The sequence below is a fragment of the Haplochromis burtoni genome, unplaced genomic scaffold, assembly GCF_018398535.1.
Source record: "Haplochromis burtoni strain Fernald_Lab_line unplaced genomic scaffold, NCSU_Asbu1 Contig_696, whole genome shotgun sequence".
Classification (NCBI taxonomy): domain Eukaryota; kingdom Metazoa; phylum Chordata; class Actinopteri; order Cichliformes; family Cichlidae; genus Haplochromis; species Haplochromis burtoni.
The window spans coordinates 63,223-83,031 of record NW_024583057.1 but is presented as its reverse complement, the minus strand read 5'-3'; the positions used below and the strand labels follow the sequence as shown (position 1 = coordinate 83,031).

The 19,809-nt window shown below is 43.3% G+C and overlaps 2 protein-coding genes across 4 annotated transcripts; one reads left to right on the top strand and one right to left on the bottom strand.

Moving 5' to 3' along the window:
- Nucleotides 1-346: 346 nt before the first annotated feature.
- On the top strand, nt 347-6,058 carry tmem185 (transmembrane protein 185). The gene is made up of 7 exons (XM_005949885.3): nt 347-607; nt 1,687-1,863; nt 2,779-2,986; nt 3,555-3,638; nt 3,757-3,933; nt 4,813-4,936; nt 5,298-6,058. The coding sequence occupies exons 1-7, from the start codon at nt 570-572 to the stop codon at nt 5,546-5,548; spliced, it is 1,059 nt and encodes a 352-aa protein (XP_005949947.1). The 5' UTR covers nt 347-569; the 3' UTR covers nt 5,549-6,058.
- An 873-nt stretch (nt 6,059-6,931) lies between these two features.
- On the bottom strand, nt 6,932-17,002 carry mus81 (MUS81 structure-specific endonuclease subunit). Of its 3 annotated transcripts, XR_006053204.1 has the most exons (19): nt 16,892-17,002; nt 16,570-16,720; nt 15,964-16,093; nt 14,473-14,561; nt 14,156-14,284; nt 13,989-14,069; nt 13,804-13,892; nt 12,962-13,144; nt 12,689-12,868; nt 12,181-12,308; nt 11,969-12,081; nt 11,598-11,717; nt 10,868-10,963; nt 9,566-9,694; nt 9,386-9,489; nt 8,390-8,473; nt 8,145-8,225; nt 7,702-7,927; nt 6,932-7,412 (listed from the first exon to the last, which is right to left on the bottom strand). XR_006053204.1 is itself a non-coding variant. In XM_042215326.1 (18 exons), the coding sequence occupies exons 2-17, from the start codon at nt 16,708-16,710 to the stop codon at nt 8,159-8,161; spliced, it is 1,863 nt and encodes a 620-aa protein (XP_042071260.1). In that variant the 5' UTR covers nt 16,711-16,720; nt 16,892-17,002; the 3' UTR covers nt 6,932-7,927; nt 8,145-8,158. The 3 variants fall into 3 exon arrangements, 2 of the variants coding, with proteins under 2 accessions (XP_042071260.1, XP_005949949.1); XM_042215326.1 differs by having other exon boundaries at nt 6,932-7,927; XM_005949887.3 differs by lacking the exons at nt 6,932-7,412; nt 7,702-7,927 and having other exon boundaries at nt 7,941-8,225.
- Nucleotides 17,003-19,809: the final 2,807 nt, after the last annotated feature.

Sequence of the window (19,809 nt, the reverse complement as noted above, 5' to 3'; positions counted from 1 at the left end):
AAAAAAATATATTGTTTCTTAATAAGACTGACTAAAGTTTTCAGGAGCACAATCACTGTGTCATCATTTGAAAACACTGCAAAAGTTTTACATAAACGTCTCCTGTCTGATTGGATTTATTTAAAGAAGAGGGCGTCACTAAGTGACAATAAAGATTTGTGACCAGCAGGGAGGGGCTGTGTGCACGTGAAGCCTCAAGAAACTTAGACGAAAAAAAAACTTACATAAAAACAAATACCGGAAATCACTTTAGCAGAGACCTTGAATAATAATACAATTAGTAATAGTATAAAGAGCAGTGATGCTATTACTAGTTTAGTCTCTGTAGTTTTTCTTCCAGGTCATTAGGTGGCGATGATCCGGCCGATAAAATTAAATCACATGATTTCCGGCGGAACGTTAAGAAAAAATAACAAAACAGGGTGGTATGGCAAAGAGGTTGTGATGAAGCCAAGGCATAAAGCTCAGTTACCGTTGATATTACTATGTGTAGCGTTCGGATTAGGAGGTGAAGGAGCGGACACCGAGGGGAAGCCAATGTTAGCCAGTATCGCATTGTTTTGTGCACCATGAATTTACGAGGGCTCTTTCAGGACTTCAACCCCAGGTAACGTAGCTGCGTCTCAGCTAGCACCGTAGCTAGTTAGCATGGATTAAGTGTTCGGTGAGATCGTCTCTCTGCTGTTTGGAAAAGAAAAAGTAAAAAGCAGACTCATTATGCGTGTGGAAATCACGTTCTCTGGTTTCTGGTTAACCTACAGGGATACCTCTCAATAAAGTAACTAATGCTAACTAAAACCTAACCAAGGCCCGGCTAGCAGGCTAGCTGTTACCACCGATGATTTGCTAGTTAAAGACAATTTAGTGTTGTCTACCGTGGATTGTGGCTCTAGTTGTGTCATGTTTCCTTTTGTTTCAATTTCCACTTTTCGGTAAAAACAACAACAAAGCGAAAATAAAAAATGATTAAAATAGAGTTATTTGGCATTTGTGCACATATAGTAGGTATGGGTACACAAGAAATACTGTTCTAAAATGTAACCAAAATTGTATTTGTTAAAGTTGTTCTTATGTTGGTTTGCTTTTCTTAAATTGGAGCAAGTTTGTCCACATGATTGCTGACAGCTAAGACTCAATATCCTACATGCTGCACTCAACATATCTATCAAACTACCTGTCAGAAAACAAGAAAACAAAGTTTTAGAAATCTGTCAAAAACTATTCTAAGCTCTAAGGCAGGGGTTTCTGACTCCAGGCCGCTAGGGCCAGAGTCTGCAGGCTCTAGAGCTCACCTTGGGTCAACACACCTGAATCAAATGATTAGTTCATTATCAGGCCTCTGGAGAACTTCAGGACATGTTGAGGAGGTCATTTAGCCATTTAAATCAGCTGTGTTGGATCAAGGACACACCTGAAACCTGCAGGACACCGGCCCTCGAGGCCTGGAGTTCGACACCTCTGCTCTAAGCGTTAACCATTACACAAAGTTTTAAAAAGGATTTTTGTAATTACCATTGGGTTATGGCAGCTGTGGTATAAACCTGTCTAATACAGTTGTTAAGCATCTTATAATAAATTTTCAAGTGGGGAAAATGAGCTTTCCATATTTGCCTTTAACTATAAAAACTGCAAAGCTGCATCTTTTTTCATCATCATGTCTTTCATTTTTCCTCTCTTCTGTTGCAGCAAGTTCCTAATCTATTCTTGCCTGCTGCTCTTCTCCGTGTTGCTGTCCTTGAGGCTGGATGGAGTTATCCAGTGGAGCTACTGGGCTGTGTTTACGCCAATATGGCTGTGGAAGCTGTTGGTCATCATCGGGGCGTCCGTGGGCACCGGAGTCTGGGCCCACAACCCTCAGTACAGGTTAGACTCTCTCACTTGTATGTGAATTGGTAGTTAGAGTGTAGACTGTCTGTAAAAAGATAGACGTTCACTATTGCTTAGTGAATTCCCCTTGTGAAGCTTTTCCTCAGGCTCTGTTTTATTTTCGTAGTCATTTTTACAATTCATTTTTTATTCAGTCTGACCTGAGTGTAGTGATTGAACCTGTAAAGTAAATAATGGAAGTGTTTACTGGGGTAACAGCGAGGGAAGCGGGGCAGTTTTCCCAAAGTCTCCTGTAGCATCAGAAATGTTTTTTGCAAGCAGAGGAGTTGTTGCCTGCTGGACAGTGAAAAGAATGCAGGGTCGGCTTCACTTTCTCAGAGAGAAGCTCTGTCCATCTATTCTTGCTGTCTGTGGTTTAAAGTAACTAGCAGACCCTGAACTGTGCACAGCTCTTTGCATTGGTGTTAGGTAAACAACTGTATACTGTTACATTTACCAGAGCAGTACTGATTTTTAGAGTGATGAATTTGTTAGACAAAATAAATATGATGATGCTCACCCAGACTTCATCTTCTTATTGTTGTCGTCTTGTTTTAGACTTAAATCAGTGGCTTACTTTGATCATTTGACAGATATAATCAGCGGTCGCTGGTCTGTACTACAAATATTAAAATTTGGGCTGATGGTTAAAATTCATAGCTTAACGAACGTGGCATGTGAACACAGTCATAAGTTTGTCACATGGTGCTCAATGTAACTGCCAATATTAATGATTTGTACACCCTATAAGGATGTTGACATTTCCATTACCCTGGGGAATGTTAATGAATTCATCTAGGAGAAGATTGGGAACATACGTTTACGTATGGTGATAGCAGCAGCCCAGGTTCAGCTTGAATGCTGAGATCAGGGCACCTGAAGTGTTTTAACCTTTATGATGACCTCTGTCAGGGCTGAGGGGGAGACGTGTGTGGAGTTCAAGGCCATGCTGATAGCGGTGGGGCTCCACGTCCTGCTGTTGATGTTCGAGGTGCTGGTGTGCGATCGGGTAGCGAGAGGAAACTACTTCTGGCTTCTCGTCTTCATGCCACTCTTCTTTGTGTCACCCGTTTCCGTAGCAGCGTGCGTCTGGGGGTTTAGACACGACCGCTCTCTTGAGGTAAGGCGTCTGATTTTTATGAGGAAATTCAGAAACTATGATCGTAAAATATCACAAAACTACACTTTTCCAGCTGTTTGTCAAGATTCAGTGTCAAAAGATACAACAGTGAGGGGTTTGTACTTTTGTTATCCTCAAATGTTTTATTCATCAATCTTTAGTCAGTCGTTTGAATTAAAGCCTGATCCGTGTCTGAAGTCTTCTGCATACTGTTCTTGCATTATCAGACTCAACTCAGGCAAAGTTGCACTTTTTTAAACATCGTGTATGAAAAAGCAAGAAATGGTCTTAAGGGTAGTGCTTTCTGTGAGTTGAAGGTGTTCATGACGTGTGAAGGTCTTGGGGTTTGAATCCACTGGCCAGCTGTGAAGCTTTTGCATGTTCTCCCAATGCCGGCGTAACTCTTGGTCTCCAACAACACTGCTTGTTTTTGTTGCATTTTCTGCATGGCTTTAAATCCCACTGAGAGTGTTCATATGTAGGATGCGTGTAACAGAATAGGCAGTTTAATCAAAGTACAGTCCTGAACTTCTGTCCTGATTGTTTCTCCCTGTCTTCCTCTCCTCAGCTGGAGGTGTTGTGTTCAGTAAATATTCTGCAGTTCATCTTCATCGCTCTGAAGCTGGACAAGATCATCAACTGGCCTTGGCTGGTGAGGCACACAAAACATGCCACTTATTGTGCTTCCATTGTGACCACAATCTGTGCTGGTCCTGAAGCCCTCTTTGAACTTGCTTTAATGACACCCTGCCTGTGTTTGTGTGCTGCAGGTGGTGTGTGTCCCACTGTGGATCCTCATGTCCTTCCTGTGCCTTGTTGTCCTTTACTACATCATCTGGTCAGTCCTCTTTCTCCGCTCCATCGACATCATCGCCGAGCAGCGGCGAACTCACATCACCATGGCGATCAGCTGGATGACTATCGTCGTACCGCTTCTCACATTTGAGGTGAGGCGTGAAGTCTGCATCATCTCGTGTTGTTTAAAATGGCTAGCTGTTTGGTCTCCAATGTAAAGGCCAAGACTCAGCAGTCCATCTGCATCTAAAGGACAAAGGACACTCTTTCAAGGATGCCAATGTTCACATTTTGGACAGAGAGGACAGATGGTTTGAAAGAGGAGTGAAAGAAGACATCTATGTCCACTGTGAGCGACCATCTTTGAACAGAGGCAGGGGTTTACGACACCAGCTGTCTGCCATCTATAATCCAGTTTTGAGATCCCTTAACGCCAACTCACATCCTGGGCCATCTGACCTCAGGAAATCACATGATAGTGTGGGCTAGGTTTCCCAGTGAGCTCACCTGAAACCCTGGCTGATTGTGACCTACACATCTAGGCTTATGTGATTAGGTAGAGGATCATCAGGGGGTCCTTTTGTCCCTCTCGGGGGGGAAACTCCCACAGGGCTTAAATCTGGGACTCTCCATCATTTGATCCCAGAACTGAAAAAGCTTCTCGGATGAGAGGTGAAACGTCTTCAAGCAACTTAAAGAAGTCCAGACGCTTTTCTTTGTAAGCTCGTTAGACTGTTACAGTCTTTGGCTCATGCTCGTCTTCTTTCTTTTCTTCTTTCTTGTTTTTAATAAATTCAAACTAAAATATATTGTAAAGCGAGCTGGAGAGAATGGCGGATAAAAAGCCTTGCGAACTAAAGCACAGTTGAACAGTCTAAAGTGGGCTGTGAACCACGCTCAGCGCAGGCACTTAGACCATAAAGACAGACGCTCCTGCGGTGTCTGGTTGGTAGAGTCAAAAATCGCTGCACACATGCATGTTTTTTCCTCCCAGCAGCAGGATGTCTGATAACATTCACATGTCTTTACAGATCCTTCTGGTGCACAAGCTAGACGGTCACAACAGCCTGAGCTACGTGTGCGTGTTCGTCCCTCTGTGGCTCTCCCTGCTCACACTCATGGCCACCACCTTCGGCCAAAAGGGAGGAAACCACTGTGAGTATCTGCAGCTGGACTTGTGGTCCCTGCTGCTGCTGTTGTTTCAGAAATCGCACAACTTTCCCTTAATATAGCTTCATTAAAGCTTTTATCTTTCGATGTTTGTCATTTCTCGGACTCCAGCAAATAATGTTCTCTGAAGCTGCTGGTTCTGTAAATCATTTGGTCTGTAAAATGTGAGGAAAAATAAATGAAAAGATTATATTTTGACTCTTTGATTGACCTGAGAGTAAATGAGAGGAGGGTAAATTTCCTTTTAATTATTTATGTGGTCATATTTTAATAATATTAAACTTTGTCTGCAAATCAAAAGCTTTTCATTGTTTCTTTCTTCTGCTCTGTCCTTATTTCCGATCAGGGTGGTTCGGCATCCGGAAGGACTTCTGCCACTTTCTGCTGGAGCTCCTTCCCTTCCTGCGAGAGTACGGCAACGTGTCCTATGACCTTCAACGTAGTGAAGACCCCGAGGCGGCCGAGGATCTGCCCGTCCCTGAACCGCCGCCAAAGATTGCCCCCATGTTCCACAAGAAGACCGGCGTGGTGATCACGCAGAGCCCCGGGAAATACTTCGTCCCGCCACCCAAACTCTGCATCGACATGCCGGACTAATGGCGGGTCAAAGCATGAGCAGTCGTGGGTGCCGAACTAAAAAAGCCAAAACCGCTTCAGAGACTGTTTCTTTTGTTTTGTTTTAAATCCACTCTCCACTGAAGGATTTTGGCCCCCCCACCCTGAACTGTGCATCAGCATGCCCAGCACGGGCAATCCACCTGAACTAAAACGGCGATGGATCCAAGATCCCCGCTGTCCTCCTGACTTGCTGCCTTTAAAGGGTGAAATCGTGGAACCCACGAAGGGACAGCTTTGTTTTTCACCTCTCGCTGGAGCCACACTGTTGTTGCTGACTCCTAGTTGTATCCGTGGTGAGGAAACATCCAAGACTCTATTGGATCTAAACTTCAGGCTGACATCAGTGAGAACTGGATGTGTGTAGACTTTAAATGTTCGCTCTGAACTGCTGTAGATCTTTGCTTTATGTTCAGAGGATGTCAAAAACAAAATCAACACTTTTTGGGTTTGTGACGGGGACCATTGGAGAGGCTCCATACAGGGATCAATGTAACCCTGTCCTTTCAATTCTCTCTTCATCATTTAGGTGTAAAAAAAACAAGGGTGTGGGGCTCAGAGGAAAAGTTTCTATCTTTTTTGTTCAGGGCTGCCTTGGAGCAATACTTGTGTGTCAGTGCATTGAAGCAGCTGTTGGGCTGCTTTCTGATTGCACATTTGGAGGAAAGATTCACAGAGCTTATATGTAGGGCTGTGCAAAACTACACGATCCCCAATACTCTGCCCCAAACATGCAAGTTGTTTAAACGAATTAGTTTGGCTAAGAGGGAACTTCTTCACAGCCACCCCAAACGGGAGGAAAGAGTAGAGTTCTGTTTTCCAAAGCGTTCGTGCACTCTGCAAGCATTGCTTTAAGACTACCCTTGAAGAAAAAAAGCATCTTTTCTTTAAAAAGAAAAGGAAATAGCACTTTGTTACTATGTTCCAGGAGGAACCCAGTTTGACTCATTGGACTTTTCTATTCCTGTTTAGTTTTTGTTTTTGTAAATAACACAACTTGTCAAGTTAGGGACCATAGCGGTGACGAGAGTGGGTGGGAGTAAAAAAGTAAACGTCAATCATGCACTCCTGATTTTTGATTGGCTGTGCAATCTTTTCTACCATCCTCAATCTTATGAATGCAATCTGTGTGACTGCAATTTTAAGGTGATGTAGCATCCTTAACATTAAACTGACGGCTTGGGTTTTTGATTGAAGAAGTAAGGAGTTGAGCAGAGTTTAGAAGCTAACACATATCTGCATTAAGTCTAACCGTGAAAATAAAAATCTTGACCTGTTCAGGAGATAAAGACAGCGTGCCCTCCCCTCTTCTTTTTTAAAACTCTCCCTTCTATGCTGCCATTAGTTTCTTCTCGTCATTGCTGGGGGATTGTCAGGTGTCACTAAACATACCGGGGTTTTTGTTGTCTGTATATTTATTTCAGAATTAAACTGAGAAAGTAATCCAGCCCTGAATTATTCTTCACTGTGATCGTGCCACAAACAGTTCCCGTGCTGCGCTCTGGTCTAACAGTGCTTCAGTCGGCATGCAGCAGTCTGTCTCTGCCTCTTGGATCACTGATTGACTTCTTTCTGTAAAGTGGGTGAAGGTCAGAGATCGATTCTATGGGTCTGACACTGAAATATGATATTCATTGTTTTCTGGGATTAAACTCCATTGTCACAAGACAGAGCGATGTCACATCGTGTTTTGTTTTTGGGCCGGAGGTCCATGGAGAAAAAAAAAAAAAAAAAGTAGTATCTTTAGGATCACAGTTTACCAGGAATAAAAGTATTCTTGCACCAACATGTTGACTCCCAAGCTGATTCCCTTAGTTGACGTAGCATGTGACAGCATTGGTGTGTCCTTAAAAAAAATTTGAGAAAACTTGGTAAGTGAAGGACCAAAGAAGCAACAGGCCTAAAAAAACTAGAGTTGATGAGCGGTATCCGTAGTTACGTCCTTAAGAAATTCAATCATTTAATTTCATTTAAATAGCGCGAATTCAAAACAAGGTAAAGACGATAAGAAAAAAAAGACCTCATCGCCCATATTAGACAGCTGTACAAAGATATGAGTTTTAATCGTTTAATTTCACCAGCAGCGAGTAAACTCATCGATAAAACCTGTGGCCGTGTAGCAATCTAATACTTACCATGCTCAGAAATGCAGTTTTCAAATCAAGGTTAAACTTTGGCTCTTCATGTTTGATGTGTTAAAAGCTCTTATCAGGTAATAGCAGCTCCTGAAGACCTCCTGGGTACAAGGCTCCACTCCCATTAGTGTGCACGAATGAGCAGTAACGCTGGACAAGCTGGAAAGGTGCGAGCTGGCTTACAGCTTTAAGACTTCAGCGTCTGGGCACTGGATTTGGATTCTGACTAGAAAAAGTTATTTAAAATAAGCTTTATTTGTGCACTAATGGGCCGTGTGAACTTCTTCAAACAGGAATCTTTTATTAATATCAAAATATAGCAGTGTCTTGACTTTTATATACACTTTTACATAATCATACTCAAAATGATGCTGTTCAAGTAAAGGAGGACCTAAAAGTTAATGACTGTATAATTCACATTGTTGAGTATACTTTGGGACCACCTCCAGGGCCGCCTTCATGTCAGAGCTCCTTGTGTACAGTAGAGCTGATAAACTGTTCTGCTCAAAGCTGGACCCAGGTTCCTGAAAAACAAGCCAACAGGAGAGAGCATGAAGCATTCACACACACACCCAAGGTACTTCTGCCTACGAGCCCCTTCCTCAGGCCTGGCATCTCTGGTCACACTCAAATACTACAAACACCACTGGAAGAAGCCAGGAAGAAATGTGAAACTGTATTTACAAACCTTTTGAGCTTCCCGTATCGGATCGAGGAGAGGAGTTTCTCTTTCTCTGCTTCACTTGCACACTGTTCATATGCTGTCAGAAGACTGAAAATGACAGAAAAGACAAAGATTTAATAAATAATCCTTCATATCTTACATTAGTATGGAGACACAGCGTGTCTTATGCCCTTTTTACTGCTCTGACATATTTCGTTATTTTGTTCTGGGGCCATGCTATTCAGTCAGCATCTAATGACCTACTGCCATACTGATTTTTTTTAAACATTAGGTGCAGATCTTTTAAATATTCCTGCGATCAGATCCACATATCCTGAGGGTGCCTTCAGTTAGTGTGTTTTTTTGGAACAAGCTGCCTGCTGATCAGAGAGCAATTAAATCTGTGCCGATTACAGATGTGCACAATACACTCCAGACAAAGAAGAAGATAAACAAGCCACACACTAAACGATATGATATGAAAATGCATTAATGCAAAAGACGTATTATTAAAATGTGGCAACTACCTCAACAAAAATTTAAACTTGAAATGATAACAAAACAATAGATCATCCATCCGTCCACCCGTTCTGAGCCCTTCCCAAATGACTGAACTCCTCACCCCATCTCTAAGAGAAAGCCCAGCCACCCTTTGGAGAAAGCTCATTTCTGCCGCTTGTCTCCATGATTTCGTTCTTTTACGTTCAAAATAACTAATAACAAACAAATTAACAGAATTCTCTACAACAGCTCCACCTGGTGGCAGACGACCACACTGGCCATCATTTAAAATGTTAACGGATCAAAGCTGCTTGTTGATTTGATTGTACACTTCTTTATGACGCACAGGAGGAAATAGCCCTAATCTAACAGGCAGCGACAACAGATAAGGAACTGTGACTATTGGAGATCATAATCCCTCCTGGTCTTTATTTTTCGTCTCTCTCTTGGCTGTTAACTTAAGCAAATCAGGAACCCCGGTGAGCTGTGGAGTATGCAGTATGCTGTACTACCAGCTACCTGTGTGGCGTGCTGTAGTGTTCCAGTATAGCAGCTGCTTTGTCTCCAGACAATCCGCTGATCTGCATCAGCTGTCTGGCAAACACTTCTCTCACCGTCTGACACTACAGGGCAAGAAAGAGATTAGAGACGATCACCAAGACAACCAGTTTAATTCAGGCTTTTGAAGCAGATTCACACCTTGTTTTTGACTGCACCGTGGTTGAACTCTGCAAAAGACATAAGGGAGCAGGAGGGGAGCCCTCTCTCCTCTTCGTCACTGCCTCCATCGCCCTCCAGCTCTCTGGAGCGACAGATCAGCGTTCGGTTCTGAAAAAGGTTTAAACAGGAAAAAAGCAAAAGTTACAGTTAAGAAAGATGTAAGGCTGATTTTATGTTATGTTAACAGTAACATGATCCTCATGGCCCAACTAACAAGTGTTGTCATGCAGTAGAGACGTGCGCACAGGTGGAAACTGGTGCTGCCTAATCTCAATGTGACAGCATATATTCAGATGTAAATCTTACCAGCATCGACACAGTGGGAAACGAGGATGAAACACTTGCAAGGTTTCATGCACCTTTTGACTGTGGTTGACTGCACCACCCAGTGGCCAGAGGTGGTCCCCTTGCCATCCACAACTGCGGCGGTGGTGTCCAGGCCATTTTTGACAAATTGGGTTTCGCGTTTCAGTTCATTACAGAGCTTTAGTCTGCCATGACTGACGGGGGGTCAGGATCCACCGCACCACTGCAGATGACCCACAAGCTAACAGGATGTGCGAGCAGTTTCACAGGTCGCTTAAGGCTGTGCTCCATGCTTCTCTAACAGATGGCAACTGGGTTGGACCACCTCCAGTGGGCTTTTGCTGGGGCTGCGCTCTGCAGTTAAGGAGGATCTTGGTGCCCAGTGCTTTGATTCAAGTGGACTTGCTTCGTGCTCCTGGTCTGGTGCACCTTTGCCCAAAAGACTTCAGAAACTTTAGAAAGTTTGTTTTCGTCAGGCATGATGCCCATAGGACACCATGCGTCTGAGACTCGACATAGGGAGACTATATGTGTTGATACGCTTAAACCCGCACACATTATTGCGGACAATCAAGTAGTGACAGCCCAGCTCCCCCGCCGCAGCCGCCCACCTTCCACAGGGTTAAGGGTTTTCCCCCTAAGAGCGCCGCTCAACCGACAGAGCTTGAGTTTTCTTCAGCCTTTCCTGACCGCCCACACCAGCCTCATTCTCAGGACAGAGCTTCCTCTACCAGTTCTCTGCCTCCCAGGTTCAGCTGTTTGCTTAAGCCCAGGGTCCTGGACTAATAGGAGACCCCACTGGGTGTTGGGAGGGGGAAGCACCACTAGGTGGCTCCACTCACACCCAGTGTGTTAGAGTTTTCACGCCTTGAGTGTTCAGCTGTGTGAAGCCCAGATTAAAATATTGGGCTCTCTCATGTCGCCCTTACATAACTCCACAATGTAAAATTGGAACATGTATCTTTTTGTGTTTACCTGGTACAGTTTAGTCAGGAATCGTGTCATGATGGTGAGGTACGCCGCCGACTCCCTCACATCCTGCACTCTCTTCACAAAGAAACCGTCAACCACCTAACACACACACACACACACACACACACACACACACACACACACACACACACACACACACAACACACACACACACACACACACACACACACACACATACCATACACATAAAACATGGTTATTTTTTAGTTAAAAGTCGAGGTTAGAAAATAACTATGTTGTGTGTTTTGTGTGTTTATTTGTTATGGCGCTGGTCATTAATAGCTCAGAGCCAGACGAGCAATGCTGTGATTACATCTAATCATGATACGAATGGTAAAAAAAATTAATGAAACTCAAATATCGGCAAGGAAACAAAAATTAGACAAAATATAAATCTACTGTCACTGGTCGCCTCACTAGCTACACCTGCTCGACTGGTCTGACGTCTCTCAATTTCTGCTGCAACTTTCTGATGGAAAGATAAAAATTTAAAGTAAACAACAGGAAAGCATGGATCGTTCTCGCCAAAGTTTCGGGCTGATGATGTAAGGGTGTGGGGATATTTTCTTGGCACAATTTCGGCTCCTTAGTATGGTCGAGATGCTACACAGGTGCCACAGCGCACCATCTTCTGATGGCTGCGTCCAGCAGGACACCACAACATTTGTTTCAGTTTGAGAGTGACTCATGTGGCCCCACGTGTGCACTCTACCTGTGTGTTGACTATGGCCTGCTGCAGTGTAGTTTCAGGTAAGCTCAGGTGAGAAGCAGCTGATCCACACTCCTCCACTAAATAGATGGGCTTATGAAGACCGCACCTCTTCAGTCGGAACTGACGGAGGGAAGAAAACAGACGAATGAACAAAAGCAGGAGGTGCTGCAGGCCGACGCGAGACGAGGAACAAGCACCGGGTTCTGATGATGTCACTACTTTATGTTTTCCAGTTCATACTCATATAAATTGAACTCAGTTTGGGTTCATCTTGCTTGTAAAAAGCACAAATCATCACCTGTAATTTTGAAGGCGGCGTGCCACCTCACCGATTAATAACTGTATTGGACAAAACCGGGCTGCACACCGACCTTCTGTTCCCTGAAGCGTCCGTCGATGATGCTGCCGCACAGGTCGTCCATCCTCTTCCTCTCCACTATGTAGTCAAGGACCAGCTCCCTGCCTACAGGCGCTCGCAACTGACCTGAGACAGAACAATCCTCCCTGTACGTTAAACAGGCGTGGCGCGGGATCCCTCCCATCAAACATCAACACTCCCACTCTCTCCTCCTGTATGTGTTACCTGCAACAGGTGCCACCTTTTCCCGAGTCACCCACAGGAAGTCCCCGACGTTTAGTTTCCTGATGTCAAAGTTGACTCCATTTCTCTGAAGCTCTTTCACCAGCTCCTGCTTACGATGGTGACTCCCACTACATAACAAATAAATACATACACAATTCAATTATATTTATTGAGGTGCTTCACATGGTAAGATAAAGATCCTACAATAATACGGTGAAAACCCAACAATCAGACGATCCCCTATGAGAAACCACATGGCGACAGTGGGAAGAAGAACTCCCTTTTAACAGGAAGAAACCTCGAGGACTGAATGGAGCACCACATGGTTGTAAGAGCAGTTATCGCATGAGAACACAGTAACAACAGTTAGGTCAGTAAATGTGAATGACTGTGATAAATACTGCTGATATTAATACACATATTTATACGTGCACGGCTTTTAATATATTTAAATTCATCAGTAACATCAGTAGCGTGTTTCTTACATGTTAGAAGGCAGATCTCTTACCCAGTGGTCTCGATGAAGTCAACACAGAGCATAATTTCATACGTTCCGGGTAGGAGACATTCTGCGTTCGGCTTTCTGCTTGTCGTCATCGTCGTCTGTGAATCCTGTGGTTTCCCCGATGAACGCACGTCGTCCACGTCGCAGCTAACCTCAGTGACGGTGGGTTGTCTCTCTGCAGGGCTGTGAAAAGAAGAGGAATGCTTTATTCCAAGAGGGAAATAAAACAGGAAAAAAATAAGGAGATGAGGATTCAATCTTTTAGTTTCCACTCACTGTATTCTGTTCTCCTCCTTCTCTTCTTCATCTTCATCACTACCAGTGATGTCTACGACGGGATCGTCTTCCTCAGTCGCCTCTAACTCACTCCTAACCGCCTCTCTGTCCCCGTCTGTGTTCGTCTGCTCTGCAGATGCCAGTCGCTCGGCCAAAGTCAGACCTCCTTCTGTCAGAGAATACCTGAAAGAAGCACAAAGTTGGGTTATACGCAGGCAAAGACAAAATACTGCATGGTGGATTACATCTTTGTGGTCGTTGGCAGAGTTTAAATAAAGTAGAGCTGAAACAGCAACAACTGTTAAGTTTTAGCAGCAAGTGCGACAACAAAAAGCAGCCAAGAAGCATCTTTGTCAAATACAGCAGAAGAGAGAGAGACTAGAAATTACTTGATTTGTTTACAGTCTGATTACGAAGTTGATCCTAATTTCAGTCAAAATTACACCGATTCTTTTTCTTCTTACCAAAGCAGATCATCTGCTTCCACCTCACCCTATCATCCTCCTCCAAAACCCTCTGCAGGTCCTCCTACACTACATCCATGAAGCACTTCTGTGGCCACCTTTCCTCCTGCCTGCCAGCTCCACATTCAGCATCTACTATCCATCTCAGCCCCACCTCTTTGTCTTCAAGCCTGAGACTTCAGCCTGAGCTGTCCCTCTGATGCATTCATTCTAATCCTGTCCAAATAAGTCAAAAGCTTAATTTCTAAAAAACACATTTTACTACCTAAATTAGCTGCACTTAAAACACTCAATACGAAAATAAGCCGACTTCTACAAGACTAAAAGAAAAGACGTGAGGTTACAGTAAAAGCACTGACACGCTTCAAGCAGCCGTACCTTGCAGGATTGTGAGTCTTTATCACCAGGTTCTTCTGGATCAGAGTGCTGACTGAGCTCCAGGCGGTGTACTTACTGCCTAAATCAGGCTGCAGACAGAGAAAATGAAGGATGGACGCTTCACAAGAAGACGGCGTGCATGCAGACGGATGAAGAACACATGAGATCGAAGTGAAAGCACTCACCGCAGTGAACGATTTGTCACAGAGATGCTGAGCTTCTGCCTGCAGCTCCATCTTAAACATGTAACCTTTACTACCAGGGACCTAGACAGAAAGCACACGGCGGTAATGAAACACCGGTTTAACACTGACTGATGCTGCAGTAGTTGGAAGAAAGAGGAAAAATCTACCTGAGTTTCTTTGTAAAGAGTCAGCAGCACAGCATAGCCCCCGGATCTCTTCTGGGGGACATACTCCCTCTTCTTCTTCCTCCCTCCATCTCCTCCTCCATCCTTTCCTTGATCACCTGCAGCATTTTTCTATGAGGAAAAAATAGTTACACACTGTAATGACAATGGAAACATCCCTTCATACTGCAAAAATCTGGCTGAGGTTTTTTTTGTTGTCGTTTCTGATGCTTCTACTTTTACTGTAATCACAAAAAGCATTTATTGGTGTGAAGGAAAATATTTATTTCCATGAATCTCCTCTTTGTTTCCAACTTTACCTTTTTGGATGGAGCCAGGATGATGTTATTGTCTGATCGGCCAGGAGGGGGCGCTCCTTTGGGGAGAGCGTGTATAGAAGCGTCAGCACCTGGAGCAGAGGAACAGGTGAAGACACGGGAGCTGGGTAAACTGGTTGGTTTGTGATACCTGATTTTCACAGAGTAAATATCATTTAGAGGTCACTCGACAAGGCTCACACGTCTCTGCAATGGTCTGACCGAAGAACACGTTACCTGTTCCACTGATTATTTTTTTATTTACCTTTTTTGTTAACAACTCCCTAGTTTTACTAATCTCAGAATCTCTTTACAGAGTCCCACCACGATACCTTCTTTGTTTAGTGAGATGCTGTATAGTGAGAAATAAAAGAGGATTGCTTCAGTTTGCCATGTATTCTTTCAGCTCAATATATGTTGATGTTTGTTTGTTTTACAGGGTAAAACATACCTGACATTAATGATAATGTTACAAAACTGCTTTCAGTGATCTGGGGTTAAGCGTCCATTAAAAGCTCACTTCCTCCACTTTAAACAGACTAAATCTTTGTTCCTTTAATGTTTTATGATTTGATGCAAAACTACAGACATTGAACACAACATAAGTTTATTGAGAGGTCAACAATTACATGAATACAAACTCCCAGATTTGCAAAGCAAACTTTGCAATGATGCATTTTTTGTATGATTTTCTACAGTTTTGCTCTTAATTCTACTTTTTAATCACAAGCTCATTTTGTTTGATTGCCTGATCATTGAGGACATACAAAAGCCAGAATGATCAGGCTCCATTATATCTGAAAAGAGCACTTCTCTCTCAGACTGCCGGCTTACTTGTGGTTCCTAGGATAGGATTTAAAAGTAGAATGGGAGGCAGAGCCTTCAGCTTTCAGACCCCTCTTCTAATTAGACAGACACCCTATCTAATTATTAGTTTAGGCTTAAAACCTTCCTGTTTGATAAAGCAAATAGTTAGGGCTCGATCAGGTGACCCTGAATCATCCTTTAATAGTGCTTCTAAAAACTTCTAAAGAAAGGCTACTCTGGGACTTCCCATGATGCACTGAGCCTTTCTTCTCCACTCCTCTCTTTTCACTTCTGATGTTTCTAAATGCCACAACTGCATTTCTGAAACTTTTGTCTCGTCTCCCTCATAGTTAGTCCTTGGTCTCTTTGTGTTGCTAATGTCAGATGGCTGCCCTTTCCTGACCCTGGTTCTGTCGGAGGTTTCTTCCTGTTAAAAGGGAGCTCTTCTTGACCACAGTTGCCAAGTGCTTGCTCATAGGGTATTGCCTGATTGTTCCTCCCTATCACTTTTAAAGTGCATTGAAGCGGCGGCTGTTGTTAATTGATGCTGTATAAAGAACTGAATTGAAACAGTGAAGAAAAGTAACACACAAGTACACATACAGTGAAATCTAGTCTAGTTCTGTGTTGTAAACATATTAGCGTGTGTTTTGGATCATCTTATCCACCCATGCGTTTGCTTCTTACCGTTCTCTCTATAATACCGTTGCAGCTTTTCATCCAGTATCTTACAGATGCCGTCTCCGAAGTTTTGGAGGATCTTTGCCTCTTTGGCGTTCTTGAGTGGCAGTGGATATTTATTCAGTGAGTTGATGGCCTTAAAAAAGACAGCAGCACACAAAAATAAATAGAAATTAGCCATTTCTGCTTCCCTGGTGATTTATATCCCTTTTAATTCCACATTGTCCATCAAAAACGGAAAGCTTGTAGACACATGGAAGGATTTTATTTGTTATATTTGTCCACAGTGGTGGTTTGTGCACCTCACAGCAAGAAGGTTTGTGGTTTGAACCTGCCAGCCAGCTAGAGCCTCTTTATATGTCGTCTGTGCCTGCATGCTTCTCTCTGGGTACTCCAGCATCCTCCCACAGTCCATGCATGCATTTCAGATTAACTGGTGTTTCTAAATTGACCTTGGGTGTGCCTGTATCTGTGTGTTAGCCCTGTGGTGGACTGTCGGCCCAGGATGTACCCAGTGATAGCTGGGGTAGGCTTCCACCCAGAAGCCAACTAGGATCCCTCTTGCTTTAAGGCGAGAGTGCTAACCCCTGCTAACCGCTACATCCTCTGTACCTTCTGGTAGGTGTACTGGATCTTCAGTCCTTTCTCCTTCGCCTCGTCCCGGAGCTCGGTGAGCCACTTGAGGAACAGCGGGTTCGGGCACGAGGGCAGGGCGCGTTTCCGACCCAACCGGACCGGCTCGGTGGCGGGCATCCCTCGGGATCTGTCGGGAAAAGCAGGAATCGATTTAGCCTGTGTAAGATAAAGTCAACCCCAAATAAAGTTTTTCAAACAAGCTACGGGAGCTCTGCGGGTTCAAAGACGTGTGTACAGACAGTTAGATCAGACAGAAATGTAAAGAGAAGTTGTGTGGATGTCCTATAATGCTGATTACCTTTCACTTGTTGACTAGGAACGGCTACTGGCGCCTTGTATTCAAAGACACAGCCCACTTCCTTGTTGACATATGTCACGTGACACAAAAGGGACGGAAGCCCCAAAGGTTCCTAATGTGACGAGTGGCCTCTAGCGGCAAAGGAGGCAATAATAGTATAATAGTAATATAATAAACCTGTAATCTGAAAAAACTTATTTTAAAATCCAACCTTATATTTAATAACTAAAGGCAACACAGAGATATTTTTTACCTTTATAAAAATATGATACTAATTTAAAAAGAAAAAGAGAAAAGAATTGCTGGTCTCCAGCTGTCTGAAATGGTTTGTGGACTCCTTTGTTTCAGAATTATCCAGATGTATTCAGTGGTTGCATGTTTCCACAGAGCCTTCCAGCATACATCACATGCCAAATAATTTGATGTTGTCTTACTGAAATATGTAAAGCTCTCCTTTGAAAAAGATGTGTAGACGTTAGCACATATACTCAAAAATGTGCAGCACTTCAGACGGGTGCACTTATGTACTGTCGTACCATCAGAGATGCTTTTGAATTGTTCACTGATAACAGGTCACATGATCTGTCTCTTCTTTAGCTGGGATGATGTCATGATTCCCAGAAAAGATTTTCAGATTTTGATTAATTAGACCACAGCAGTTTTCAGAGAATGCTGCAGTGTTTCAGCATCTTGGTTTTTGTTGTCCTTTGAAGAGGTAGATGTATGAAGATGTCTATGAGACTTTTCAACCAGAGTGTTCAACAATTCTGGAGAATGAGAGAATACCTACAGAGTGCATGAGAAGTGTAATGGTACCTATTTTTACAGCACAGGGTGATGTGCCGATCTGTAGTAACTACAGAAGGATAAAGTTGATGAGTCATACCATGAAACTGGGGGAAAGAGTTGTTAAGCAAGGCTAAGAAGAGGGTGACGATCAGTGAGCAACTGTATGGCTTCATGCTGAGAAAGAGCACCACCGATGTGATACCTGCTTTGAAAGTGTTGATGGATACGTATAGAAAAGGTTGGAAGGAGCTTCACTGTGTCTTTGTGGATTTACAGAAAACATATGATGGGGTATCAAGAGACGAACTGTGGCACTGCATGAGGAAATCAGGAGTGGCAGAGAAGTATGTGAGGGTGGTGCAGGACATGCATGAGGACAGCAAGACAGATGGGTTCAAGGTGGGGGTGGGATTACTACTTGCTTGCAGTGGGGATGGAGTGGCTGACAGGTGAGGTAGGAGTGTCATCTGATGATGTTTGCAGAGTACATTGTGACATGCAGTGAGAGTTGGGAGCAGGTGGAAGAGAGGCTGGAGAGGTGGAGGTATAAACTGGATAGAAGGGGAGTGAAAGTCAGTAGAAGCAAGACTTAATACATTCGTTTGAATGAGAGGGAGACAGGTGTAACAGTGAAGCTGGTGGAAAGGTTAAGACGCAAGCAGCAGGTTAAAGTTTGGTGTTACAGAGGAGGATGTTATGGATTGGGCGAAATGGAGGCAGATCATCGACTGTAGTGGCCTTTAAAGCCAAAAGAATACTTAAAAGTGACATTTAACTTAGATCAATGGATTCAGCAACGAACTGTTTTCACTGACAATAGTTTTTAGAAGTCTTTCTGAGGCTTTGTAGTGATTTCCGCTGCTGAATAATATCTGTTTGTAATTGTTTTTAATGTAGTTCTACCTGTTGGCTCAAAGGACATAACCATTTATGACTGGTTTTCAGCCTCGCACAGATTTCAACTTTGCTAAACTAAACTAACCTCTAAGCTCACACTCATGTTTGAAGAGTGCCTGGCGAACATTGAGAGGCTCTTTTTACATCCCAAATAACTTCTAACACCAATACAAACAGAAGTGGTAGAAACAAATTTCCTAAAACCACAATGTCAACCATGTGGAGTTACAACAAGTCAGTAGCATTAATCTTCAGGTCAACACAAATATCTTTACACTTTAATGTTCCTAAACAATTCAACAGTCCTTAGAAAGAACATAAAAAGATAGATACAGGAAAATGTCAATAGTGCTGCTATGTGGAACATTATTCATTAACAATGTGTGAAAAGGGAAGGTGTGAACAACTGTATGACTCTCAAACTTCTGTTTCAGTTAACTTTCAAGACCGTTATCTTGTCGTCACCTGAGTCTTTTTACACATATCCTGAGGCTGAAAGCAGTCTCCTGGAATCCTCCAACAAGACCGGACAGAGATCAGGAATTCGACCTCACCCTCCCAACCACAGCCTCTACCTCTCTCTAGCGCACACACAGCCAAACACTTGGGAAAGGTAGCATAATTAGCGACTAGCAGCAACAAAACAAGGCGGTGGTGTGAAATGAAATGCTGTTGCTGAAGCATTTGCGGTGTATTGGAACGGGTTGGTCTGGGTGGACTGAAAGGCAGAATAATAAAGCTATTTGAGGATTTATACAGGAAGCTCAAGAAAATCCACCAATGAGACATAATATTGGCTTTACTGCTTCATATTTGAGCAGATATAATGATACTGAACACACAGCCCTATGTAGAAATATGGACTTAAAGATTTAACAGTCAATTGTACTAAGAACTCAGCAGCAGTAATAGCAACTAAAGCTGTGGTCAGAAATGTACATCCAATCATCATGGGCCCAAACTTTGTGGTGCTTTTGGGCTTTTAATGATTTCTTTGAACTGTTCTTTTTCCAGGGTGGAATGATTTTACAGCATAAAGCATATTAAATGACTTTGAAAAACAAGAATTGGGTGCACAAGTTGCAATCTGCTTTGAATTTTCTCTAATCGACACAGATCAAAACACCCCCACTTATATCTGGTTAAATGTCCCTTAGCAAGTTATGCGTCAACCAGAAGCTTTTGATAGCCATCATCAACCCACATAGCAAAATTGGTATGGTCCGGATCTG